This window comes from Aulonocara stuartgranti, assembly GCF_965226115.1.
Source record: "Aulonocara stuartgranti genome assembly, chromosome: 18".
NCBI classification, from domain to species: domain Eukaryota; kingdom Metazoa; phylum Chordata; class Actinopteri; order Cichliformes; family Cichlidae; genus Aulonocara; species Aulonocara stuartgranti.
Genome location: NC_138954.1, coordinates 9,620,339 through 9,643,840, shown reverse-complemented (window position 1 = coordinate 9,643,840; position 23,502 = coordinate 9,620,339). Strand labels below are relative to the sequence as shown.

At 42.8% G+C, this 23,502-nt stretch overlaps 3 protein-coding genes across 3 annotated transcripts; all 3 read right to left on the bottom strand.

The window, feature by feature from the left end:
• Positions 1-4,331: 4,331 nt before the first annotated feature.
• On the bottom strand, positions 4,332-7,169 carry LOC309693258 (myeloid-associated differentiation marker homolog). Its single transcript, XM_082512320.1, has one exon. It carries the CDS (start codon positions 6,967-6,969, stop codon positions 6,088-6,090), a length of 882 nt encoding a protein of 293 aa, XP_082368446.1. The 5' UTR covers positions 6,970-7,169; the 3' UTR covers positions 4,332-6,087.
• A 724-nt stretch (positions 7,170-7,893) lies between these two features.
• LOC309693751 (myeloid-associated differentiation marker homolog) lies at positions 7,894-15,728 on the bottom strand. Its single transcript, XM_082513259.1, has 2 exons — positions 15,583-15,728; positions 7,894-10,190 (listed from the first exon to the last, which is right to left on the bottom strand). Exon 2 carries the CDS (start codon positions 10,124-10,126, stop codon positions 9,245-9,247), a length of 882 nt encoding a protein of 293 aa, XP_082369385.1. The 5' UTR covers positions 10,127-10,190; positions 15,583-15,728; the 3' UTR covers positions 7,894-9,244.
• A 970-nt stretch (positions 15,729-16,698) lies between these two features.
• Positions 16,699-22,804, bottom strand: LOC309693122 (myeloid-associated differentiation marker homolog). The gene is made up of 2 exons (XM_082512108.1): positions 22,590-22,804; positions 16,699-19,267 (listed from the first exon to the last, which is right to left on the bottom strand). The coding sequence occupies exon 2, from the start codon at positions 19,184-19,186 to the stop codon at positions 18,305-18,307; it is 882 nt and encodes a 293-aa protein (XP_082368234.1). The 5' UTR covers positions 19,187-19,267; positions 22,590-22,804; the 3' UTR covers positions 16,699-18,304.
• Positions 22,805-23,502: the final 698 nt, after the last annotated feature.

The following is a 23,502-nucleotide window of genomic DNA, read 5'->3' as shown; positions in this document are numbered from 1 at the left end:
AAAGTTCATGACAAGCAAACGTGCCAAAAATAAATAAATGGAAAGCTTGCGTTTAAAGCTGCAAATAGCATTTTAATTATAGCTGAAGAGCACAAAGGGCTGAGTTAAAGGAATCAAATCACAACCAGATAACAGGACAGGTATTGGTATTGATTAGTGCAGATGTAGAATTGCGTGGAAGAACTATTTCATACTGGAGTGATTATACACAGATTGGCCCACACCATTAAAACAACCAGCACATGAGGTAAATAACACTGATCATCTTGTTACAGTGTTCGGTCCTGGCACTCGTGCGGAGGTTACTTTGACACATACCACCCATCTGAAACACCCCCCACCCCCCCCACCCCTAACCGCTGCAAAGTCATGCACCAGTGACAGTGGCAGTAAAATGTGGCTCGCCACGCTGCTCAAGAAAATCTTCCAGAACAAGAAAAATAGCTTAAACTGTTAGCCCGACCTCCAAACTCCCCAGATCCCAATCCGGTGAGCAACAGTGGAAAGCACAAGAATCAGACCAAGGAGTCCCCACCCAGCAAACCACAGGAACCAAGGGTCCACTGCCAACATCCCAATGTCAGACACCGCCATTGTATACATGTATGTGTAAGCATGTTCATGGGAATATTTATGTATTTTTTTTAAGATCCACTGTATTTCCAGTCCTCTGATACAAAGTAATGCTTTTGTTAATTGAAAAAATGAAGAAAATGCATAAAAAAGCCTTATGAAACCAAAGAATCAACCTCAGCATCTTCTCATTGCTAACACACCACGTGCTCTCCTACTGGGAAAAAACACTTTGGTCCAAACTATGTGACTGTCTGTCAGTTCAAGGTTTAATAACATCTTCAGTGTGATAAAAGCACGATCTGCAGCCAGATTGTAAATTATGACTTCCACAATCTCTTAATTTTTGAACTTTGTCACTATCTTATCAGTACTGCATAGTTTCTCATCCTATAAATGGATAAACAAGGTCGCCCTGACTTCAAGCTGCTCAACGACCTTGTAAAATTGAATCCATGTAGGTTTTCATTAAGTGTTTTAGTAGGCCAGAAAATAGTGCGTAAATGTTTTTGTGAAGGCAGAAAAAACATGTTTCACTTTTCTGTGCACTAGTGAATTGTTTGTATATGGCACAATCTGTTTACTCACCCTTCCCTTCTTGCCCTTCTGTGTGGTTTTTTTTCTCATTTATCTGTTATTTGTATCCTTATCTCTTTCTTCCCATTGACTATGACAGTGGACTTTATCACAGTATGGCATCTTGAAGGATGTTTCCATTTCTAAAGTGCATCAGGAAGGGAGAGAAGTGGAGGAGCTTTAATTTGAGACTCTATGAGGAAGGGTTTTTAACCTGTGAAGTCATATATGTCCTTTTTTGTCACATTGTGTGAAGTTAATTAAAAGTAGGACAAAATATAAAGGTTGTCTAAACACTGTCACATCTGAGATCATAAAAAACAGACAATACAGCTGTTCCAAATGTAATTGATATGGCTTTAAAACGACTTCCGGAAAGGAAGGCTGTGTCATTTTGTTCTGTTGCTTGCATCTATGATGGGAGGGACCAAGATGTGAGGAGAGGGTTTGAGGAAAGGAATGAAAGAAGTGAAAACTGAGAAATGTATATGCTCCACCCGTGTCCTGTTGTCTTCCCCTGTCATCTGCCACATTGTCCTCATTATTGTGCACGCACTGTTTTCCGGTAATCCTCGCCTCATGTTAGACTTCCTTTTTGTCTCTGACCCAATTTTGTCTCTGTTTTTTTTCTTTGCTTGTTTCTCCTGGGTTTTTTTCACCTGTTTACTGTATACCTGGCTCAGCTTTACTACAGTAAAGGGTTTTTAACTTTCACCCGATCTCCCTGGTCACCACAGATAATATTCATTACAGTGACTCTTGTTTTGTTGTTCTACAGATTAATCTTGTCACATGAAATCACACAGATATTCACCAGGGGGAGGTATAATCTCAAACATAAGAGACTGAGCTCTGGCCAGCCTGACCGACACATGCAGGTTCACATAGCTTTTGTCTTTGTAGAAACCCCTAGCCGAGTTCATCAGTAAACGCAGCTGCAATCCAATTTTAGGATCCTCAAGTATGTGAGAAACAAATATAGCAATCCGCCTGCTGCCTGCTGTTAATGTGACAAAGCAGCCTACAGGCTCTGGTTTTAATGCCAATAATGCTCCACTGACTATATTTATAATCATGCTAGTTCTTGTTAATCTATAACAAGTTCCTGGCAGTGTGCTCACACCGAGACAGCTGATGATTAATCGGTTTAATGTTTACAAGCTTAGCTAATATTTGTGAGTAACTATAATCGTGACTGAGGCTGAACTCTTACTAAAGTATCACAAAAGTCAGATTCAGACTCTGATACACTGTCAACCATAAAAGTTAGCAGAAAACAAAACATGAAGGTAACCGATTAAAGTGGAAAGTTTTGTTCTATAGTCCTTTGCATTTTTTAAAATATTAGTCAAAAGTAGTGTATCGCTATGATTTCGTTACTGTGGACAGGCACAAGTAACAACTATGCAATCTCAGATTAAATACTGCCATTACTGATACGAAAACATGTGTTTAGCACACTAATTTGCTATTTTACTAATGCTGATGCTAATGATAGCCTTTTAGATCGGCGTCTGCACTGGATTGCAACATACAGTGAAGACAAATCACATTAGACCACTGAAGAAAAAGCATTTTGCATCTGAGACAGCCTTATCTTACCCAAGCTTTATTATGGCAGAAAAGTAAAGGAGCAAGCATCCAAAAAAGATCTACCTATTCAGCTAAGCTGCAAAATGTACTATTAAAGGAATGCTCTGTTTTCAATGTAAAATACATTACAATAGATAGAGTTAAAGAGGACCAATTATGCTCATTTTCAGCTTCATATTTTTACACTTAGATTCCACTGGAGTAGCTCTGAATGAGTCACTGTTTAAATATTCTTTGTTTATCTTATGCTGGGCCTTGGTGGAGCCCCTCTCCACTGTTCACTTGCAGTTCATAAACCTTCTGATAACAACAAATGTTAGCTCCTTTTCCTCTCCCTTTACCCGAATTTCCTTCTCATTGGCTGTCCCTTATAAAGAGGTTTCATCAGCAGGGGTGTTTGAAACACACAATATGTTAACTAATCTCCTATAAACTTATAAGGTTTATACTTACATTATAAACCTTATAAGTTTATAAGGTTTATAATGTAAGTATACATCTAAATGTCTCCAATTACTTTGGACCTTGTGCTATAATCTGTTAAATGCTCTTGAGAAGAACACGGGTGGGTACTTGCTAGGCTGACCTATAAATAAGAGACTGAAGACATCAGTCTCTTTGTTTGGCATAAAAAAAAGTAACAAAGTGAGAAGAGAATATTTCTAAAGCTTTTTGATCACCATCTTCACTTTTTGTTGTTTAAAAAGAGATCAAATTGTGGTTTTATGAGGGGGTCTCGTGTTTGACTGTTTCTTGACTGACGTCACATAACCTTTGATAAAAAACACGACTTGGTGCTTTACAGGCTCTATAACACACTGATTTTTATGTGTGGTAAAGTGTTGAAGTTCCCCTTTAAAATAAAAAGATGATATGAGACTGTGCAGCAAGAAGCTAAATTCAACACGGCAGAGGGTCAGTGTAAAGTCAGAGGACACAAACATGTTGAAAGCAAATGAGCATATTGGGAAACTTACTTCTTTAAATTACTTAATTTGTTACACACACACACAGCTTGACCAGCTATTAGCCATTAAAAATCAGGAAGAAATCAGGTTCGGGCCAAGCAGAAGGCTGTGTACAAGCAGTTTCAGGAAGATGAGAATGTATGCATGTCAGCACTGCTGCACATTTCAGGCTCTCAGCACATCTGTGCGTCTCTGTTAATTAGCCACATGTTCTCAGTTAGGTATTGTGCTGTCATTCAAGTGCTTGTTGTTCCACATTTAACTCTTGGCAGTGTTTGGAACAACACGTCTGCTCTTCCAGTGGAAACATGATGCTGCGTAAGAGACAGAGTTCTTTCTATGGCCTCTTTCAGTTGAGATTGTATCAAGCTATTGTAGTGCTGCTGACTTACTCTTTGTTCTTCCTGTGAGTCAGAGTGGGATGGCCAAGAATTAATTTAGTAACGTAGGGTAAGGAAGCTGATCTGCACAGGACTTTTGTCCCTATAAATGAAACTTATACGAGATGGAGTAAAAAATCACACACACACAAACACAATAGAGTTAAGATGTGTAATGTTTAATTATTGCAGATTGCACAATATTTCTTTTATTAAAATGAAAATGTGCAGAAATGAAACGTTTGTTAAATCAAAGTAGTAAGATGGGTCTGATTTGTTTTTATCTGTTGATTCAAAACAGATTTTTAAGACTTTAAAAATCCCTAAACCATTGCAGCAAAGGTGTTTTTAATGCAGAATAGTACAGTTATTCTTTTCTCCTTCATTTAAAATCCAGACACTGATCAGCGTTTAGCAATACTGGCTTTAAGTTACTACATCATGCAGGAAGTAGGACCAGGATTGGCCTCCAGTCAAGTCGTGACTAGACTGGTAAACATCTTGACCTCTCTTTTTTTGCATGAGCTCAGAGTCCTTTTCCTCTATTAGCAGATGACCTAGTAAAGAGTCTTTTTTGTTAAATTCTGTGCAGGTAAAACATCGAAGTGACATGACAGAGAAAATGCAGAACAACATTTTGATGATCACGAATTTCAGTATAATTGAAATCCCAAAGGGGACATTTCTGGTATAAAGATAAGATAAAAAGTCTTCTGTGTTCTGTCCACATTAATGACGATATATTGCTCGGGATGATAAACATGGTTAATCACACAAAGCTGTTAATTTAGCTTCATATTATTTATCTACCGACCACTTTTCTCATATATATGCTGTAAACCAAACTTTAAAAACTGTCTAGGCTGGTTGAAGCTGAGTCATCATGTTCATGATTTATGGTAAAGCCCTATTAACTCTGATCTTGCCAGCAGCTACAGCACCACATTCCCAGACCAGATGATCCAACATTTCCTTTAGAAAAATAATGTACAAGTCATTGTGTCTCGATTGGGCGTCACCGCTGTCTTGTTTCCTGACGATAGATTTACAGGCAACTTAAATATTCATAGTTTCCACTCTGCCCCCCTTGTAGCCTCCAGTGGTCAAACATTTACAGTTGGTGTGAATCACAGTTGTCACTGATTCACATCCTGGGGTCCGCACAAAGCTGGAGTCTCTCTGAGAACAGAGGTGGTGTTTTGAGCTGATGCTGATTGACAGTTAGTTTACTTAGTTAATTCATTTATATACTTTGTGAACATTCAGCACAATTAGAGATCAGAGTTTAACAGAAAATCAGGTTTCAGAAGAGTGATTAGGAAAACGTGGTGCTTTGCATCTATTTCAGTGGACAATCATGAATTTGATGAATGAAAATCAGTTTTAACAGTCAATCCTGAGGAATCCTAAACTGCAAGCATACACTCACTGGAAGCTTTATTAGGCATACCTTGCTAGTCCCAGGTTGAATGCCCTTTGTCCTTAAGAACTGCCATAATTTACTTAAATACATATAAAGATAACATCAACAATGTGTTGAAAACATTCCTCAATTTTGGTCCATACTGACACGACAGCATCACATCAGGGTGGCTGTAGCCGAGGAGGTAGAGCAGGTCATGTACTATTCCCTGGCTGCTCCACTCTGCATGCCAAAATTATTCTTGGGTATCCATAGTGCAAAAAATATCTAACAAAAACTCAATGCTATCTTTGTTTTTGTTCCTCTGTCTTATTTCCATGCACACAGCATTTTTTGAGTCTTCTTTTGGAAAATCTGTTGATAGCTTATTACAATCCAAATAATAAGCATTCCTGTATACATGAAAAAATGTATTAAAATGGGAACTGATCTGCCATTAAAAACTCCTACTGTCTGCCTCTATCAAAAGTCAAATTGCTTGCAGCAGTATAACTGAAAGCAGTTCCACAGCCTTGGACAAACTGGGCAAATTCAGTTTTATTTGGAGCATACTGCTACCCTTACTTCTTGTTTCTCATGCGTTGACAAATATCAGACGGGTGGAGTAGATCAGGTCTGCCAGGTAGAGGATGAAGTTGACACCGGTGAGTACAGCCACTGTCATGCCCTTATCCCATGAACACAACCCCAATTGTGTGTTGCAGTTGTATGGCCTATTTTTATTCCCACCGTGCCTGGGGTCAAAGTTGAAGATAGGCCAGATGATGGTTGCTAACAGGTAGAGAACCACAGCCAGCATGGCGTAGGCTGACAGGAACCGGGGGAATGGGAAAGGCAAGCACCCGGTACACTCGCCTATACAGAGCAGGATGATGGCTGCTGACAGGATGAAGCAGATGCAATAGACAGCCATGCAGTACTTCAGTGCATGGTGATGGTCGTACAACACGGGATCAGTCACAAAGACAAATAAGATGCAGGCCACGAAGGTCTCACAGACTTTCAATAGTCCAGGTCCTGTGGCCATGTAGCCGGCCACCTCACCTGGACGTGCCTTGCTGATGCTCACCTCGCTTATGTAAGCAATGGTAGCCAAGCAAGAGAAGACGGCTACTATGATGCTGTAATCGCGGATTGTACTGGGGCCCATAGAACCTTTGAGGAAGTAGAGTGGGAAGATGATAGAGGCGGACAAACAGAGTAGGGCAGCGTAGCAGGCAAAGGTGATAGGGAAGTTCTTCCAGGAAACAGGGACTTTCGTCTGCAGACCGAAGAGCTCCACCAGAATCATGAGCAGAGTGCCGGCAAAGCTGAAGGCCCAGCAGAAGATGCACCAGTCTCCGGTGCCGGGGATGATCCTGGCACCATGCACAGCCACAGAGAATGCCACACAGGAGAAAGCCAGGGCTGCCAGCCGTGTCCACAGCAGAGGGTTGAAGTGGAGGACTATTGCCATGATGAGAGGTGAATTGGGCGATGAGAGAAGCAGAACAGATTCCTCCTATTTGTTGGAGTTTCCTCTGTCAGGCAGAGAAAATTGTAAGAAAAAGAAAATGATTAGTGGTATTCTAGAGTCTGATGCAACTTTTTATGGCTCCAGATGAAATACAAGCTATAACTATGTGAGGCCAGCAGTCTGTGCCCAAAGAGAGTCAGTCCTCCTACATAATAATTTCTGAGTGAAACAATGATGCCTTTGTATTTTCATGAATGGCTAAAACAAATGAAATGGTGAAAACACAAAGTGAAACTGCAAATATGACATCACTGTGATCAAACACATCACAACCCATTTGCATCTGGTCAAATCAGCTGGTAAACACACCAGCTTTTATTTCTCTGGTAGTTTATGTCATACAAGCTTGTATTAAACCCTGGATGTTTCCATTGTGACAGGTAAATGTGTATATTTATTGACTCATATTACCAATTATTTTCCTATGTGTGTGTGTCACACACTTAACTCATTCACTGCCAGCCATTTTCAAATGGCTGGCAGTGAAACACAACAGGACTTGCACCACATTTTTGTCTCACTGCGCAATCCCTTACGTGCGCAAACCCTGCACCTCCTTGCAGGTCTACTTTTACTGCTGGTGGGCTTCAGTTCAACTTACGTTGACTGCCATTGACGTCTATAGACGTCAATGGCAGTGAATGAGTTAATATTAAATATCTATACCAGATTCTGCAGCTTCTAATAAACTTTGACATATTTCAGTCTTGACTTACAAGGGGATTGACTCACATTGTGACATGACAAAGCTACACCAACAGGGTGGCTAAAAAAAAGTTTAGAGTTAAATAAAATGTTCAAATTGGACCATACAGGAGCTTTAAATAAACCAAAGCATAAAAACATGAAAGTAACACACAAACATCTGTTAATCATGTGGTTTTATTGAAACACTGGAATACATTTTCCTTCAACACCGATGCGGTTTCCACACTTGAAACAGCAGAGTATAAAAAATGTAAAGACTACAATCCTAAGAGCATGTAGACGGAGTGAAACCTTTTTTAATAGATTTCTATGAGCAGTACCACACAAACTGACATAGCATTAGTAGGTTCTTTGATATTTGGAGACACCAGAAATATAAACCCACAATGAAAACATTAATGCGTGCACTTTGACTATATGCTTTCCTTGTTTTTTTCAGATATGTTCTTACAATAGATTGTAGTTCGCAGACACACACATTCCATAACAAGAGCAAAACCTAGGCTACCAATCATCTTTAACATCATGTAAACCAATTCATAACTTCTTTAAATCATTGAAGTGTTGATATCATGAACTTAAAAAAAGACTAATTGCTAGAACCCAAAAACTCAACATTATCGTTGTTTTTATTCCACTCTGTCTTTTCTACATGCACACAGCATTTTTTTGAATCTTCCTTTGGAAAATCTGTTGACAGATTACTACTATCCAAAGCATCCCTGCATACATGAAAACTGTATTTTCTGTATTAAAATGGGAATTGATTTTTGAGTAATATCAGCAGATTCCAGCAATCACATTCAGGTCTCTATATAAAAGATAAGAGTCTATTTGGGTGACTGGAAGCAAATATTTGCCATTTACATGCCCCAACACATAAACAGAAAGTCATATTGTTGTATGTGTAGACACAACCACTAACTTGCTTCCAACTCCTCCCTTCTCTCTCTCTCTCTCTCTCTCTCTCTCTCTCTTCCTCTCTAAGAAATTCAGTCATGCAGTATACTTCACACAAAATTAAATTCGGCAAGGTTTCAGGGCTAATTTTTAAAGTTTCAGGCCAAAAAGAGCGCAAGATCTGTGTTTTGACCAGCCGAATATGTCAATCTTTGCCTATGAAAAGCTTTGTTCATGGCTTGAGCACACTCTCTTTTGAGTTTTTTAAAATGCATTTCCATATTTACTACTGCACAGTTACCTTGGGCCATAGGGCATGCTTTTCTCCTTCTGTCTGGTTCTAGCAAAAGTCAAATCATATCATTTTCAGGGTAAATTTCAAACAACAAATTGAGTCATACAGGATTTGTCTCAGCTGTGCTATCATGCTAAAGTTTGCTCTTTAGCCTCCTATCACGACTTGTCCTCTAGTGATTCCATTAAAGTGACCAGAGTGCTAAACTGAGTATGCTTGCAGCAGTAACAGTGACAGCAGTTCCAAAGCCTTTGTCAAAGTGGGCAAATTCAATTTTATTTGGAGCATACTGCTAGCCTGACTTCCTTTTTTTTAAGCATTGACAAATACTAGATGGGTGGAGTAGATCAGGTCTGCCAGGTAGAGGATGAAGTTGATAGCAGTGAGTAGAGCCACTGCCATGCGCTTATCCCATGAACACAACCCCGATTCTGTGCTGCAGCTGTATGGCCTATCTCTATTCCCACCATGTCTGGGGTCAAAGTTGAAGATAGGCCAGATGATGGTTGCTGACAGGTAGAGGACCACGGCCAGCATGGCGTAGGCTGACAGGAACCGGGGGAATGGGAAAGGCAAGCACCCGGTACACTCACCTATACAGAGCAGGATGATGGCTGCTGACAGGATGAAGCAGATGCAGTAGACAGCCATGCAGTACTTTGGTGCATCATGACGGTCGTACAACACGGGATCAGTCACAAAGACAAATATGATGCAGGCCACGAAGGTCTCACAGACTTTCAATAGTCCAGGTCCTGTGGCCATGTAGCCGGCCACCTCACCTGGACGTGCCTTGCTGATGCTCACCTCACTTATGTAAGCAATGGTAGCCAAGCAAGAGAAGAAGGCTGCCACAATACGGTAGTCGCGGATCGTACTGGGGCCTGTGGAATGTTTGAGGAAGTAGAGTGGGAAGATGATAGAGGCGGACAAACAGAGTAGGGCAGCGTAGCAGGCAAAGGTGATAGGGAAGTTCTTCCAGGAAACAGGGACTTTCGTCTGCAGACCGAAGAGCTCCACCAGAATCACGAGCAGAGTGCCGGCAAAGCTGAAGGCCCAGCAGAAGATGCACCAGTCTCCGATGATGGGGATGGTCCTGGCACCATGCACAGCCACAGAGAATGCCACACAGGAGAAAGCCAGGGCTGCCAGCCGTGTCCACAGCAGAGGGTTGAAGTGGAGGACTATTGCCATGATGAGAGGTGAATTGGGCGATGAGAGAAGCAGAACAGATTCCTCCTATTTGTTGGAGTTTCCTCTGTCAGGCAGAGAAAATTGTAAGAAAAAGAAAATGATTAGTGGTATTCTAGAGTCTGATGCAACTTTTTATGGCTCCAGATGAAATACAAGCTATAACTATGTGAGGCCAGCAGTCTGTGCCCAAAGAGAGTCAGTCCTCCTACATAATAATTTCTGAGTGAAACAATGATGCCTTTGTATTTTCATGAATGGCTAAAACAAATGAAATGGTGAAAACGCAAAACTACAAATAATGAGTTCACTGTGGTCAAACCCATCACAGTCCATTTACATCTCGACAAATCAGCTGGTGAGCGCGCCATCTTTTATTTCTCTTGTAGTTTATGTCTCATGAAAGCTCCAGACTTGTTCTCATAACAGAATTGCAGCCTCCAGTGGTCAAAAATTTACAGTCGTTGTGACAGTTGTCACTGATTCACATCCTGGGGTTAGCACAAAGCTGAAAGGAATCTCTGAGAAGAGAGGTGATGGGTACATGCATCATATATATATATATATATATATATATATACACACACACACACACACAGCCGCCCCAGGCAGGAATCGAACTTGCGATCCTCTGTTCCAAAGGCGTGTAGTCTAACCACTACGCTATCCAACTGCTATCATACGTATATATATATATATACATATATATATATATATATACACACACACACATATATATACATATATAGATATATACACATATATATAGATATATACACACACACACACACACACACATATATATATATATATATATATATATATATATATATGTATGTATGTATATATATATATGTATGTATGTATGTATATATATATATATATACGTATGATAGCAGTTGGATAGCGTAGTGGTTAGACTACACGCCTTTGGAACAGAGGATCGCAAGTTCGATTCCTGCCTGGGGCGTCTGCATCCAGTAAGGGTCCTAAGGCTAGACCCCCTATGCTAAGCAAGCCTACCGCAGACATGACCGAGACAGATAAATATGAAGGCATGCCGAGTATAACCTGGAAGTCCCGAGGTCAAAATGGGAGATGCCCCCAAGGGTGGTGGAGAATGACCGAGCTAAGATCCTGTGGGACTTCCACATACAGACGGACAAAATGGTGGTGGCTAACCAACCGGACATAGTGGTGGTAGACAAACAGAAGAAGACGGCCGTAGTGATCGATGTAGCGGTTCTGAAAGCGGTTCACAGTGCTGCCCAAGAGCTGGGCCTTCAGGGAATGAGGGAGGAGTTGGTGCTTTGAACCATCTGACAAACATTAGAACGGTGGAACGTTTCCTTCTCTATCTGACAAAGGAGGAAGCAAGAAGGAACACGAGAAGCTGGAGAAATACCAAGAGCTCGAGAGGATATGGAGGGTGAAGGTAACGGTGGTCCCCGTGGTAATTGGAGCACTAGGTGCGGTGACTCCCAAGCTAGGCGAGTGGCTCCAGCAGATCCCGGGAATAACATCGGAGATCTCTGTCCAGAAGAGGACCCTCAATCATCCTTGATGATGGGTCAGAGCGCACAATCCTTCTTCACAGTGCTGCCCAAGAGCTGGGCCTTCAGGGAATGAGGGAGGAGTTGGCGCTTTGAACCATCCGACAAACATTAGAACGGTGGAAGGACATTCCGTTTCCTTCTCTATAGCCCTTGGAAACGGTTCCGGATCCAAGATGCCACTGAGCTTGGGCTCGCCAAACACTCACATCCAGCACTGCAAAGGTCCTACCACCACCTGTGAGGTCTTCCACTTCATTCGTTCCACCAAGCTCAACCATTATTGCTGATTGGCTCTGACTACCCACATCTCCTGACTCCAATAGAGCCTGTACATCTGGGTCCATGGGGAGGACCAGCTGAGGTTCTTCTACATCAAGCCTCCACTCCTCAGTGTCTACTCACAAGCACCCTGACTCCCAGTGCTGAACTTCTCAGTAATGTAGCCAAGCTCTGGCAGATGGATGTTCTCCCATACCAGAATGAGAAAGTGGCCACACGTTCAAAACAAGATACCATGGCTGTCAAGATGCTAGAGGAGAAGATATGCCGATATGCCGCCCCGTTGCTGTGGAAAGAGGAACCAGTCCTGCTTCATTCCACTAAGGACTCTGTCCTGGGTCACATGCGAGCCACGGAGAAGCGCCTCCTGAAGAAGCCTGTACGAGCAGCCACCTATAACCAGGAAATTCAGAAGCTGGTGGATGCAGGCTATGTGAGTAAACTGACCATCGCGGACATGGATATAGATGGCAACACCTGGTACATACCACACCACATGGTTCATCATATTGGCAAGGATCGCATTGTATTCAACTGTTCTTTTGTGCACAATGGTACCAGCCTGAATCAGCATCTCCTAGCTGGTCCTACCCTGGGCTGGATGCTCCTGGGTGTGTTACTTCGCTTCCGGGAGTATCCCATTGCGGTGAGCAGTGACATCAAGGGGATGTTTCACCAGGTCCACCTCTTGACTCAGGACAAGCCTTTCCTCCGTTTCCTCTGGAGAGATGGATTGCACGAGGCAACCAGATGTCTACGAATGGCAGGTGTTGCCTTTCAGGGCGACATCCCTGCTGTGCCACCAATGCTCTGCAGCAGCACGTTCTGGATCACAGCAGCCCCAGCGAAGATACCCGTCACACAGTAGAGAAATGTTTCTACGTTGACAATCTCCTCCAGAGCTTCGCATCATTTCCTGAAGCCCAGCAACTGGTCAACAAAATCCAGCAGTTGCTGCTCACCAGTGGCTTCGAATTACGACAGTGGGCTTCTAACTACCCAGAACTCATCAGTCATATGCCACCTGGATCAGACTCACAGAGCAGTGAACTGTGGTTTTCCCCCAATGGGACTGATGTACCAAAGCGGACTCTGGGCCTGCAATGGCACTGTCAGTCTGATGAGCTCAGATATCAGATTTGGCACACCGAGCAGTTGGTGGAGCCCACAATGCGCAACATCTATTGGGTTCTGGCCAAGCAGTATGATCCGCTTGGCCTCCTCATTCCTTACACCACTCGGGCCAAAATCCTGATGCAGCATCTCTGGCGGAAAAGGAGAGACTGGGATGATCCGAATCTGCCAATCGACCTGCTGAAGCTGTGGCATGCATGGGAAAGTGAATTGATTCAGCTCCCTGATGTCTCCCTGCCACGTTGTTATGTGCAGCCAGAGACAGACCTATCCCTTTGCAAGCAGAGCATCCACATCTTCTCCGATGCATTTGAGAAGGCATATGGAGCTGTAGCCTACCTTAGGACGGAAGATCATATGGGGGGAATCCAGGTAGCCTTCCTAGCCGCGCTGATCTCGATTTGCTCCCGTCCGTCAACAGTCCATTCTGAGGTTGGAGCTCTGTGCTGCTCATGTGGGAGCCCAGCTTGCTGCCGTTCTCAAGAGGGAACTCACCCTTTGTATCTCAAGCATTGTCTATTGGACAGACTCCACTACAGTCCTGAACTGGCTCCAGTCCCAATCCCAGGCTCCAGATATTCAAGAGCTAACTGAAGGGGGCCTGTGGAGATATCCTGCCGACGACATCACTCGGGGATTACTGCTCTCGCAGCTCACTGCTCATCATCGGTCGCGCCGGGGCCCACCTTTTCTCTGGCAGATGGCATCATACTGCCCAGAGCTCCCGAACCACATTTCCCTTGATGATTCATCAGAGCTGCGGAAGGATAGCTTCTGATGTTGCTTCTTTCGGTGGCTTCCAGGACTTGCCTGAAGATTACGTTTGAGCTGTCCACGGGACAGCTGCCAACTCAACACCCACAGCAGAGAATTACTGGCAAGCAGAACTAGCATTCCTCCAGAAGGTACAGGAAGACAGTTTTCCTGAAGATTTTGTTCGGCTGTCATCTCACAAACCGGTAGCTGCCAGCAGTTGCCTACTTGCCTTAGCTCCTTAGTATGACCCAGAGGTTCAACTGATCCGTGGGGGGGGGGGGGGGGGGGGCTTCGCAGATGTGAAACCCTCAGTCAAGACATCTTGCATCCTGTCGTTCTTGACCCTCAGCATTTTATTACAAAGCACATCATCCAGGATTGTGATCGCAGGCTTGTTCACCCAGGCTCCGAGAGGGTCTTTGCTGAGCTCCGGCGCAGGTTCTGGATACTTCGAGGACAAGAGACCATCCGGAAGCACCAGTACAACTGTCCTGAATGCAGGAGGTGGCGCAGTCAGCCGGTCATTCCCAAGATGGTTGACCTTCCCTCATCCAGTTTAAGACTTCATCGCCCAGCCTTCTATTCAACTGGGGTGGACTGCTTTGGTCCATACCTTGTCAAGATGGGGCGGCGTACCGAGAAACGGTGGGGGATCATCTTCAAATGCCTAACCACCCATGCAGTCTACTTTGATCTGCTTGCCAGCATGGACACTGACTCATTCCTGATGGGACTGCGTCGTTTCATCGCGAGACGTGGGAAGCCCTTCGAACTACTGTCGGATCAAGGTACCAACTTCAAAGGTGGTAGCTCTGAACTCCAGGAGACTTTCAACGCCCTCGGCCCAGCTCTGAAGTCACAGTTGGCCAGCCAGCAGATTCATTTTTGTTTCAACCCTCCATAGGCTCCACATTTCGGTGGTTCCTGGGAACGGGAGACTCGTTCCATCAAGTCTGCGCTGCATACCATTCTCGGCTTGCAGCATGTCACTGAGGAAGTCTTTAGGACGATACTCAGCAAGGTAGAGAGCATCATCAACTCTAAGCCGCTAGGTTATGTCTCCTCAGACATAGCAGATGCTGATCCAATCACTCCCAACATGTTGTTGATGGGGCGGCCTGATTCCAGTATGCCACAGGTCGTCTACCCAGAAGCAGAACTCCTGAGTCGTTGTAGGTGGAGGCAGTGTCAAGCCTTGGCGGATCAATTCTGGATCCACTACATCCGGAATTATCTACCTTCACTCCAGATGCGGCATAAATGGCAGCAGGAAAGAGATGAGTTGACTGTTGGCACTATCGTTCTCATTGTGGACCAGCAGCTCCCTCGTGCCATATGGCCAGTTGGTAAGGTCATCCAAGTCATCCCTGGAGCAGATGGCAGGGTTCGGAAAGTTCAGATACAGGTTGGAGACAAGACATACACCCGACCAGTGGCTCGACTCATCAGACTCACAGCTCTTCCACCGGAGTCTACTGCCTGACCTTCCTGAGTGAAGTGCACCTTTGCCCCGCAAAGTTGGGGGCGGCTGTACAAAAGGCCAGCCCATCGGCTGAACCGACGAACAGAGCCACATCTGCCGAGTAAATATATCAGCATACAGCTGTGAGCGGTGAGGCAACCCATCCTCTTCACCAATCAGAAGACACAATTCTACCTCATCATTACGCACACACTTCGACGCAGAGTTCGGTCGGAGCTGCAGGTGGGGAGAGTCAGTAGAGTTTTACTCACCGTGTGGATTTTCGTTCCTTGTGCTGTTAGCAGTGTGCGTCCATGAGACTGTAAGTTTCTGTGTTTATCCTGTTTGTTCTTTGCTGCAGCCATTATCCTCCCTTGTTTAAATCCTTGGCGCACACTTTGTTTACTGAATGTTACTGCCCAAGCAGCCTCTGCCATGCGGTCATTAAGGGACCGTCACTAATTTCTCATGTTGGCTATAGTGTAAAGTGCCTAGTTAGGGTTTATGCAAATAGTAAAATTAGCATTTGTTGATACTCCCTTATTTTGGTTGAACGTTCCACTACCCAGTATTGTTTGTATTGTTGTATTACACATTTAATTCACTCTGTTCACATAATCATGGAAGACTTTTATGTTCTTTCCAACAGAAACCACACCATCACTTCAACACAATGCATATAGCATTTTACAGCCTGTTAAATCCCCTCACTCACATTATGGATGTGTACCTCGGATTCTTGTTAAATAAATGAGTGAACGGCAGATACCTGAGTGGCAGTGGATTTTGTGGATAAGCCATCTGTTCTTATCGGACAACCCTGTTGAGATTGTGGATTCATAGAGTCAGCACCTTATCATCTTCATTATTCATAGTCAGGAGGTCAAGTCCATCCCTCTTAAAGTGACATTCTCCATTACAATGGCGTTTCACCTCAGTTTTAAATAGAAACTCAAGAAACTCAAAGAAGTTCAGTTGCTTTCTTTCCAAGCTCTTTAGACCAACACGCTGTTTTTTTTTGGCTGGAAAGGTGGAGGTATTAACATTAGAGTTGGTTGTGGGACTCACTTTTGGAGCCAGCCCCGTGTTGCCACTGAAGGTATTGATTTTTTTGGGCTCTTGCTTTAAACCCTGGCTGTTTCCATTTGGACAGGTACCTACTTATTTACCAGTTATTTTCCTATGTGTGTGTGTCACACACTTAGTATTAAATATCTATACCAGATTTTGCAGCTTCTAATAGACGTTGGCATTTTTCAGCCTTGACTAAGAAGAGGAGCTACACCAACAGGGTGGCTAAAAATAAGTTTAGAGTTAAATAAAATGTTCAAATTGGATCATATGGGGACTAAACCAAAGCATAAAAACATGAAAGTAACACACAAACATCTGTTAATCATGTGGATTTATTGAAACACTGGAATACATTTTCCTTCAACACTGATGCGGTTTCCACACTTGGAACAGCAAAGTATAAAAAATGTAAAGACTACAATCCTAAGAACATCTAGACTGAGAGAAACCTTTTTATTCGATTTCTATAAGCAGTACAAAACAAATAGATGTAATGAATATAACCTTAGCTGTGAGGGACCAGCATTAGTAAGTTCTTGGATATTTGGAGACACCAGAAATATAAACACACAATGAAAACATTAATACGTGCACTTTGACTATATGTTTTTCTTGTTTCTTTAAATCCATATATGTTCTTACAATAGATTATAGCTCACAGATATGCACATTCCATAACAAGAGCAAAAGCTAGCCTACCAATCATCTTTAACATCATGTAAACCAATTCATCACTTCTTTAAGTGGTTGAATTGTTGGGATATGAACTTAAAGAAATGACTGACTGATGCAACCCTGTCAGCTGCTTTGTGTACTGCAATGAAGTTTAATGATGCCATTTAAAAAAAAGGCCACAAAAGTCAGTCACATGGCACTGCAATATTTTCTGTAACAGTTAATCTGAAATGTTCACTGATTTTCTTTTTATATATACACTTTTGACATACACTCTGCCAAAAGTATCAAACAAAAACTCAACATTAGCTTTGTTTTTATTTTTCTGTCTTATTTACATGAACACAGCATGTAAATAAGACGTGGCCTTCTTTTGGAAAATCTGTTGGTAGATTACTACTATCCAAAGCATCCCTGCATACATGAAAAATGTATTTTCTGTATAAAAATGGGAACTGATCTACCATTAAAAATTTTGAGTAATATCAGCAGATTCCAGCAATCACATTCAGGTCTCTATATAAAAGATAAGAGTCTATTTGGGTGACTGGAAGCAAATATTTGCCATTTACATGCCCCAATACATGAACAGAAAGTCATATTGTTGTATGTGTAGACACAACCACTAACTTGCTTCCAACTCCTCCCCTCTCTCTCGCTCTCTCTCTCTCTCTCTCTCTCTCTCTCTCACTTTCTCTCTAAGAAATTCAGTCATGCAGTATACTTCACACAAAATTAATTCGGCAAGGTTTCAGGGCTAATTTTTAACGTTTCGGGCCAAAAAGAGCGCAAGATCTGTGTTTTGACCAGCCGAATATGTCAATCTCTACCTATGAAAAGCTTCATTCATGATTTGAGCACACTCTCTTTTGTTTTTTTTTTCTTTTTTTAAATGCATTTCCATATTTACCACTGCACAGTTAGGGCAGCTTGGGCCATAGGGCATGCTTTTCTCCTTCTGTCTGGTTCTAGCAAAAGTCAAATCATATTATTTTAAGGGCAAATTTAAAACAACAAATTGAGTCACACAGGATTTGTCTCAGCTGTGCTATCATGCTAAAGTTTGTTCTCTAGTCTCCTATCACGGCTTGTCCTCAAGTGATACCATTAAAGTGATCAGAGTGCTAGACTGAGTATGCCACCATTTGCTTGTAGCAATAAAAGAGACAGCAATTCCAAAGCCTTTGTCAAAGTGGGCAAATTAAATTTTATTTGGAGCATACTGCTAGCGTGATTTCCTGTTTTTTAAGCATTGACAAATACTAGACGGGTGGAGTAGATCAGGTCTGCCAGGTAGAGGATGAAGTTGACACCGGTGAGTACAGCCACTGCCATGCGCTTATCCCACAAACACAACCCCGGTTGTGAGCTGCAGTTGTATGGCCTATTTTTATCCCCACCGTGTTTGGGGTCAAAGTTGAAGATAGGCCAGATGATGGTTGCTGACAGGTAGAGGACCACGGCCAGCATGGCGTAGGCTGACAGGAACCGGGGGAATGGGAAAGGCAAGCACCCGGTACACTCGCCTATACAGAGCAGGATGATGGCTGCTGACAGGATGAAGCAGATGCAGTACACGGCCATGCAGTACTTCAGTGCATCGTGACGGTCGTACAACACGGGGTCACTCACAAAGACGAAGATGACGCAGGCCACGAAGGTCTCACAGACTTTCAATAGTCCAGGTCCTGTGGCCATGTAGCCGGCCACCTCACCCGGACGCGCCTTGCTGATGCTCACCTCACTTATGTAAGCAATGGTAGCCAAGCAGGAGAAGACGGTTACCACGATACGGTAGTCGCGGACCGAACTGGAGCCCGATAAACCCTTGAGGAAGTAGAGTGGGAAGATGATAGAGGCGGACAAACAGAGTAGGGCAGCGTAGCAGGCAAAGGTGATAGGGAAGTTCTTCCAGGAAACAGGGGCTTTGGTCTGCAGGCCGAAGAGCTCCACCAGAATCACGAGCAGAGTGCCGGCAAAGCTGAAGGCCCAGCAGAAGATGCACCAGTCTCCGGTGCCGTGCACGAGTTGGGCACCATGCACGGCCACAGAGAATGCCACACAGGAGAAAGCCAGGGCTGCCAGCCGTGTCCACAGCAGAGGGCTGGAGTGGAGGACTATTGCCATAATGAGAGGTGAATTGGGCGATGAGAGAAGCAGAAAAGTTTCCTCTTATTTGTGGGCGTTTCCTCTGTCAAGCAGACAAATCTGTAAGAAGAAAAAGATAATGATTAGTAAGTGGTGTTTTAGAGTCTCATGCAACTTTTTATGGCTCTAGATGAAATATAAGAGACAACTATGCGAGACCAGCAACCTGTGCGCAAACAGGGTTCATCCGACTACATACCAGTTTCTGAGTGGAACAATTCTACCGTTGTATTTTCATGAATGACTTAAACAACAACTCAAATCCTAAAAACCCAATTCGAAACTGCAAATAATGAGTTCACTGTGGTCACAGCCCATTCACATCTGGTCAAATCAGCTGGTGAACACACCATTTTAATTTCTCTGGTAGTTTATGTCTCATACAAGCTCCAGACGTTTTCTCACAACAGAATTGAAGTACCAAGTGCAGCCTCTTCCTTTCAGACATTGCTCAATAGTCATGTCCTCAGAGATGGGTGTTATGCTACAAACTCCCCAGACCCCTGTCTGTCATCTAGGGCTGCCACGATTATGTCGACTATTAAAATTAGCATTTTACAATGACTAGACAATGAAAAACATTTTTAATGATGAAGAGAATGAATGCACTATTATTTTATTATATATAATCTTACTTTTTTGGGTGACAGTATAAAGTGTGTTTATACTCTTAATTTCTACTTTGAGTCTTCCTCAGATTGGCAAGTGTTCATTTAGTAAATGAAGGTTTGATTTAACCACAGCATCCACATGACCAGAATGCCAAACTTAACGCTTCAACGCAGAAGATTACAAATCCACAGGGGTTGGGGTGTCATACTGTCACAATGGTGGATGCACATGTTAAAGTGGTCAACACTTCAAATAATCAGGTCACCATTTTTAGTGGTAATCCTTTGCAGACGAAAGCTCGAGCTCCAGACAGCTCAGGCTCAGAAGCCCCACCCACTAAATGTTCAAACCTTCTGTTTGCAAGGGAAGAGAGTGGCTCTATGGTAGAAGTCAAACAGCTTTTCTGTTAATTTTACAAAGCTACAGAGCTGGAAATCAGCTAGGCACACTTTAAAATGTCAGAAAACAAAATTGCCATGACAGAGCTGAATGCAACGTTTTCACTCAAAAAGTACTTAACTTGATACAAATTGATACAAAACACAGCATCGCTGTTTTTGCCTTATATCTTTTGGTACACTTATCCCTCATCCTTCTTACCGTTTGCTCAATTTTATTGCTCAGCCTTCCACCCAAAATAATTAGTACTAGTGTTATCTCCAGACTTCATACCAAAAATTACTTACAAAATGCTTTTAGCGATCTGTATGCAAGTATTTTCCAGATAATATAATTTACCTCAAACTGCAACTGGTTGGGCAGCTGCACTGCACTGCAAGGTTGACAAGATTAGTCAACTTACAGAAGAGTTCATATCCTGTCATTGTGCTTGCTAATGCTTTTAGGAAAATTCTATATAGCAGCTGATCTACAGTGGTGTTTTGGGGGGTTGGATTTGTTTCCTTGTTTTTTTTTTCCACAGCTAACATTTCACAGCTCAGATTCACTCTGGCAACACTGGCTGCCTTTCCTCCCTTTCCTCCCTTCCCCTCATGACACCTATTGCCTGCTTGGCTCCACAAGTGCTCCTCTCCTTACACAGCTTACACAGAGAGACAGTTATAAACATGGAGAAAAGGCCTGTTTACATTAGTCCTATTAAACATCTATGACACAGTCATGGACGAGGAGGTGAAAATCTAAACTGGTGGTGAGGTATCAAGACAAAGAAGTGGACAAAAAGAGAGAAATGGAAAAAAAAGACCATGCAAACTGATTCAGGGTGACTCACTTCACCCTAGGAGGAGGGGAACACGGGGGAAGCCCTGTGCCTTGGCCACAGAAGGACACATAGTTTAAACACAGTGATGGAGTGGAATAGCTGAAGGCTGAGTCACTACAAGGCCCCTTGCTTTCACCACTCCTCGTTTCTCTTTCTACCTCCTCCCCTATTTCTTATAAAAATTTTCCAAGTTACTCATGGGTTCCAGATGTGCTGCAGTCTGGCTGCTGTTGAACAACTGGTAACTTTGTCATGTTTGCCAAGTTTTGTCTTTTCTTCTCTTTTTCTTTCCTTGCTTTCCTCCTCGTGGTCTCATTTGGTGGCTGGCTACTCCCTCTCTTTTCCATCAGTTGTCCTCTTTCTCCCCCCCTGTTCAAAAGTCCCAACCCAGCCTGAGAGTCAGGGTACCGATTATGCTTTGTGTAAACCACTCAAAATAAATGAATATGGAGGGTCGTAATGGAAAAATCAGTCCCGCTACTCCTACTGCCATTGCTTTGCTACTTGTGGAATTGAATCAGGAAAGAATAAAGGAGAGAAAAATAGTCATGATAGAGAAAAAAGCGTGGAAAAAGTGTCGTCGCACAGCACAGCATGGAAATCACAAGGGGTGGGGGGGGGGGGGGGGGGGCTTCCTTAATTGCAAGAGATGCTGAAAATAGAAAATAGATTATATCAGGATGTGACAGCATCATGCTCCTCTGCACAGTCGTTTTACACATGTCACACGCACACACAAATGTTAAGATGTACTATCATGTCAAGATGTTCAGGAAACGAATGTTTCAGTGTCCCAGCAGAGAGGTCATGTGGTGTCCTTGTTTTGTTGCCATGACACAACATTAGTTACTCAATTTCACCTATAATCCACTTACAGAGATGGAGGCACAAGATGAACACTGTTGGCCAACAATTTCAGTATGTGCAAGTCAGAGCATGATGTCAGTGTATTCAAAACTGAGTACTGCGTTTTGAAAGGTTGATAGGATTTTTTCAGCAAATGCCTAAGTAGTCGAGGCACAAAATCCTTCTGATAAAAGGTACAGTGAGGATCACATTTTGCTTCTCTTCTCTTCACTCAACAAAAGCCACATCTCTTAATTAAAATTAAAGGAAAAACTTTAAAGAGAAGAAGAAGAAATATTTAGGCATATCAGGGAATAGGTAAAAGGAGAATGTAACCCCTTTGTAAAGTAAAACATGTAAGTTTGACAGCTCTGTTTTAGTCTCATGCAGTTCATTCATTGACAGTAAAGTGGGAGTGCCACTTGCCACACCCTGCTCCAACCACAGAAACACACCACACTGCAGTCTTTTATATAGTCTCAAAAACATATAACAAACATTTTCTTTTGAAAAATCGAACTACGCGATAATATTTAGTAAAACATCTGGATATTTAAAGTTACTCCTCGTGGTGGAAAATTCTAATTCGTCGAAAGCCTGTAGATTTTCAAAATAAAAGTGTAGACTAAGTAATCAATTCTTCTCAGTAAAGTCTACCACTGTGTGCTGTGAACTTTCCTGTACACTTCTCAAAACGCCTACCTTGATCGCAAAAACACCACAGCGGGAAGTTTCCTTTCTGCTTTTCGTTGCTGCTGCTGCTGCTGCTGCTCTCAGCTCCTGAGAACATGCAAGTGGTAGGAGAGCCGACGATTGCAGGTCCTCAGCCCCCTGGCTGGATCTTCTAGTAGCTCAGACGAGCTGCTCCCCGCCCAAAAAACCAAATTAGGCGTCAAATGTCTGCACCGTTATTCTCGTCTGACTTAAATCATCCTCCTTCTCCTCCTCCTCATCTCCCTCCTCCATGCTACCCAGGCTACTGCTCTGTTACTCTGAGCCCTCGTATCTAATCTTCCTAATTAGTTTAATACTATTTATTGGTGCAAAACTAATGAAAAGCAGGGAATCAAAATAATGAAAAGCTTCTGTGAGTGACTGCAGCTTTCTATGTGAAGTCTGTTAGCATGATATGCTTGTTGGAAATGCAGAGCTACCTGAAAGTTCACTTTTGATTGTGCCAGAATCCTTCTAGAAGCACGACTTGCCACCCATCGTGATATTTAACTATTTTGAACACTGACCTAAATTAATTTCAGTATCACTCAAATACATCTTGGACTGAAGTTTAAGGGAGATTTCACGAACGGCAAAGATGGTGGCAGAACCCAAGAAGCTGATAAGAGAAAATGGCTGGGAAATTAGCAATACCTTGCTATAAGCTATGGAAGCTTGTTTCCAAATCTGATTTGTATGTGCGTGTGTTTGTGTATATGTGTGAGAGAGACTGATTCATTTATTTACTTATTTTTGCCATCTGTAAGTCAGAGTTTCAGGTTATTAATCTCAAAATCTCGATTTAACATCACTTGTTTCCACTTACTTTGAAATTGCATTGCAGCATTTTGAGTTAGGACAGCTCAGATCAACCATAATCCCAGTAGCAGTAAATAAAAAT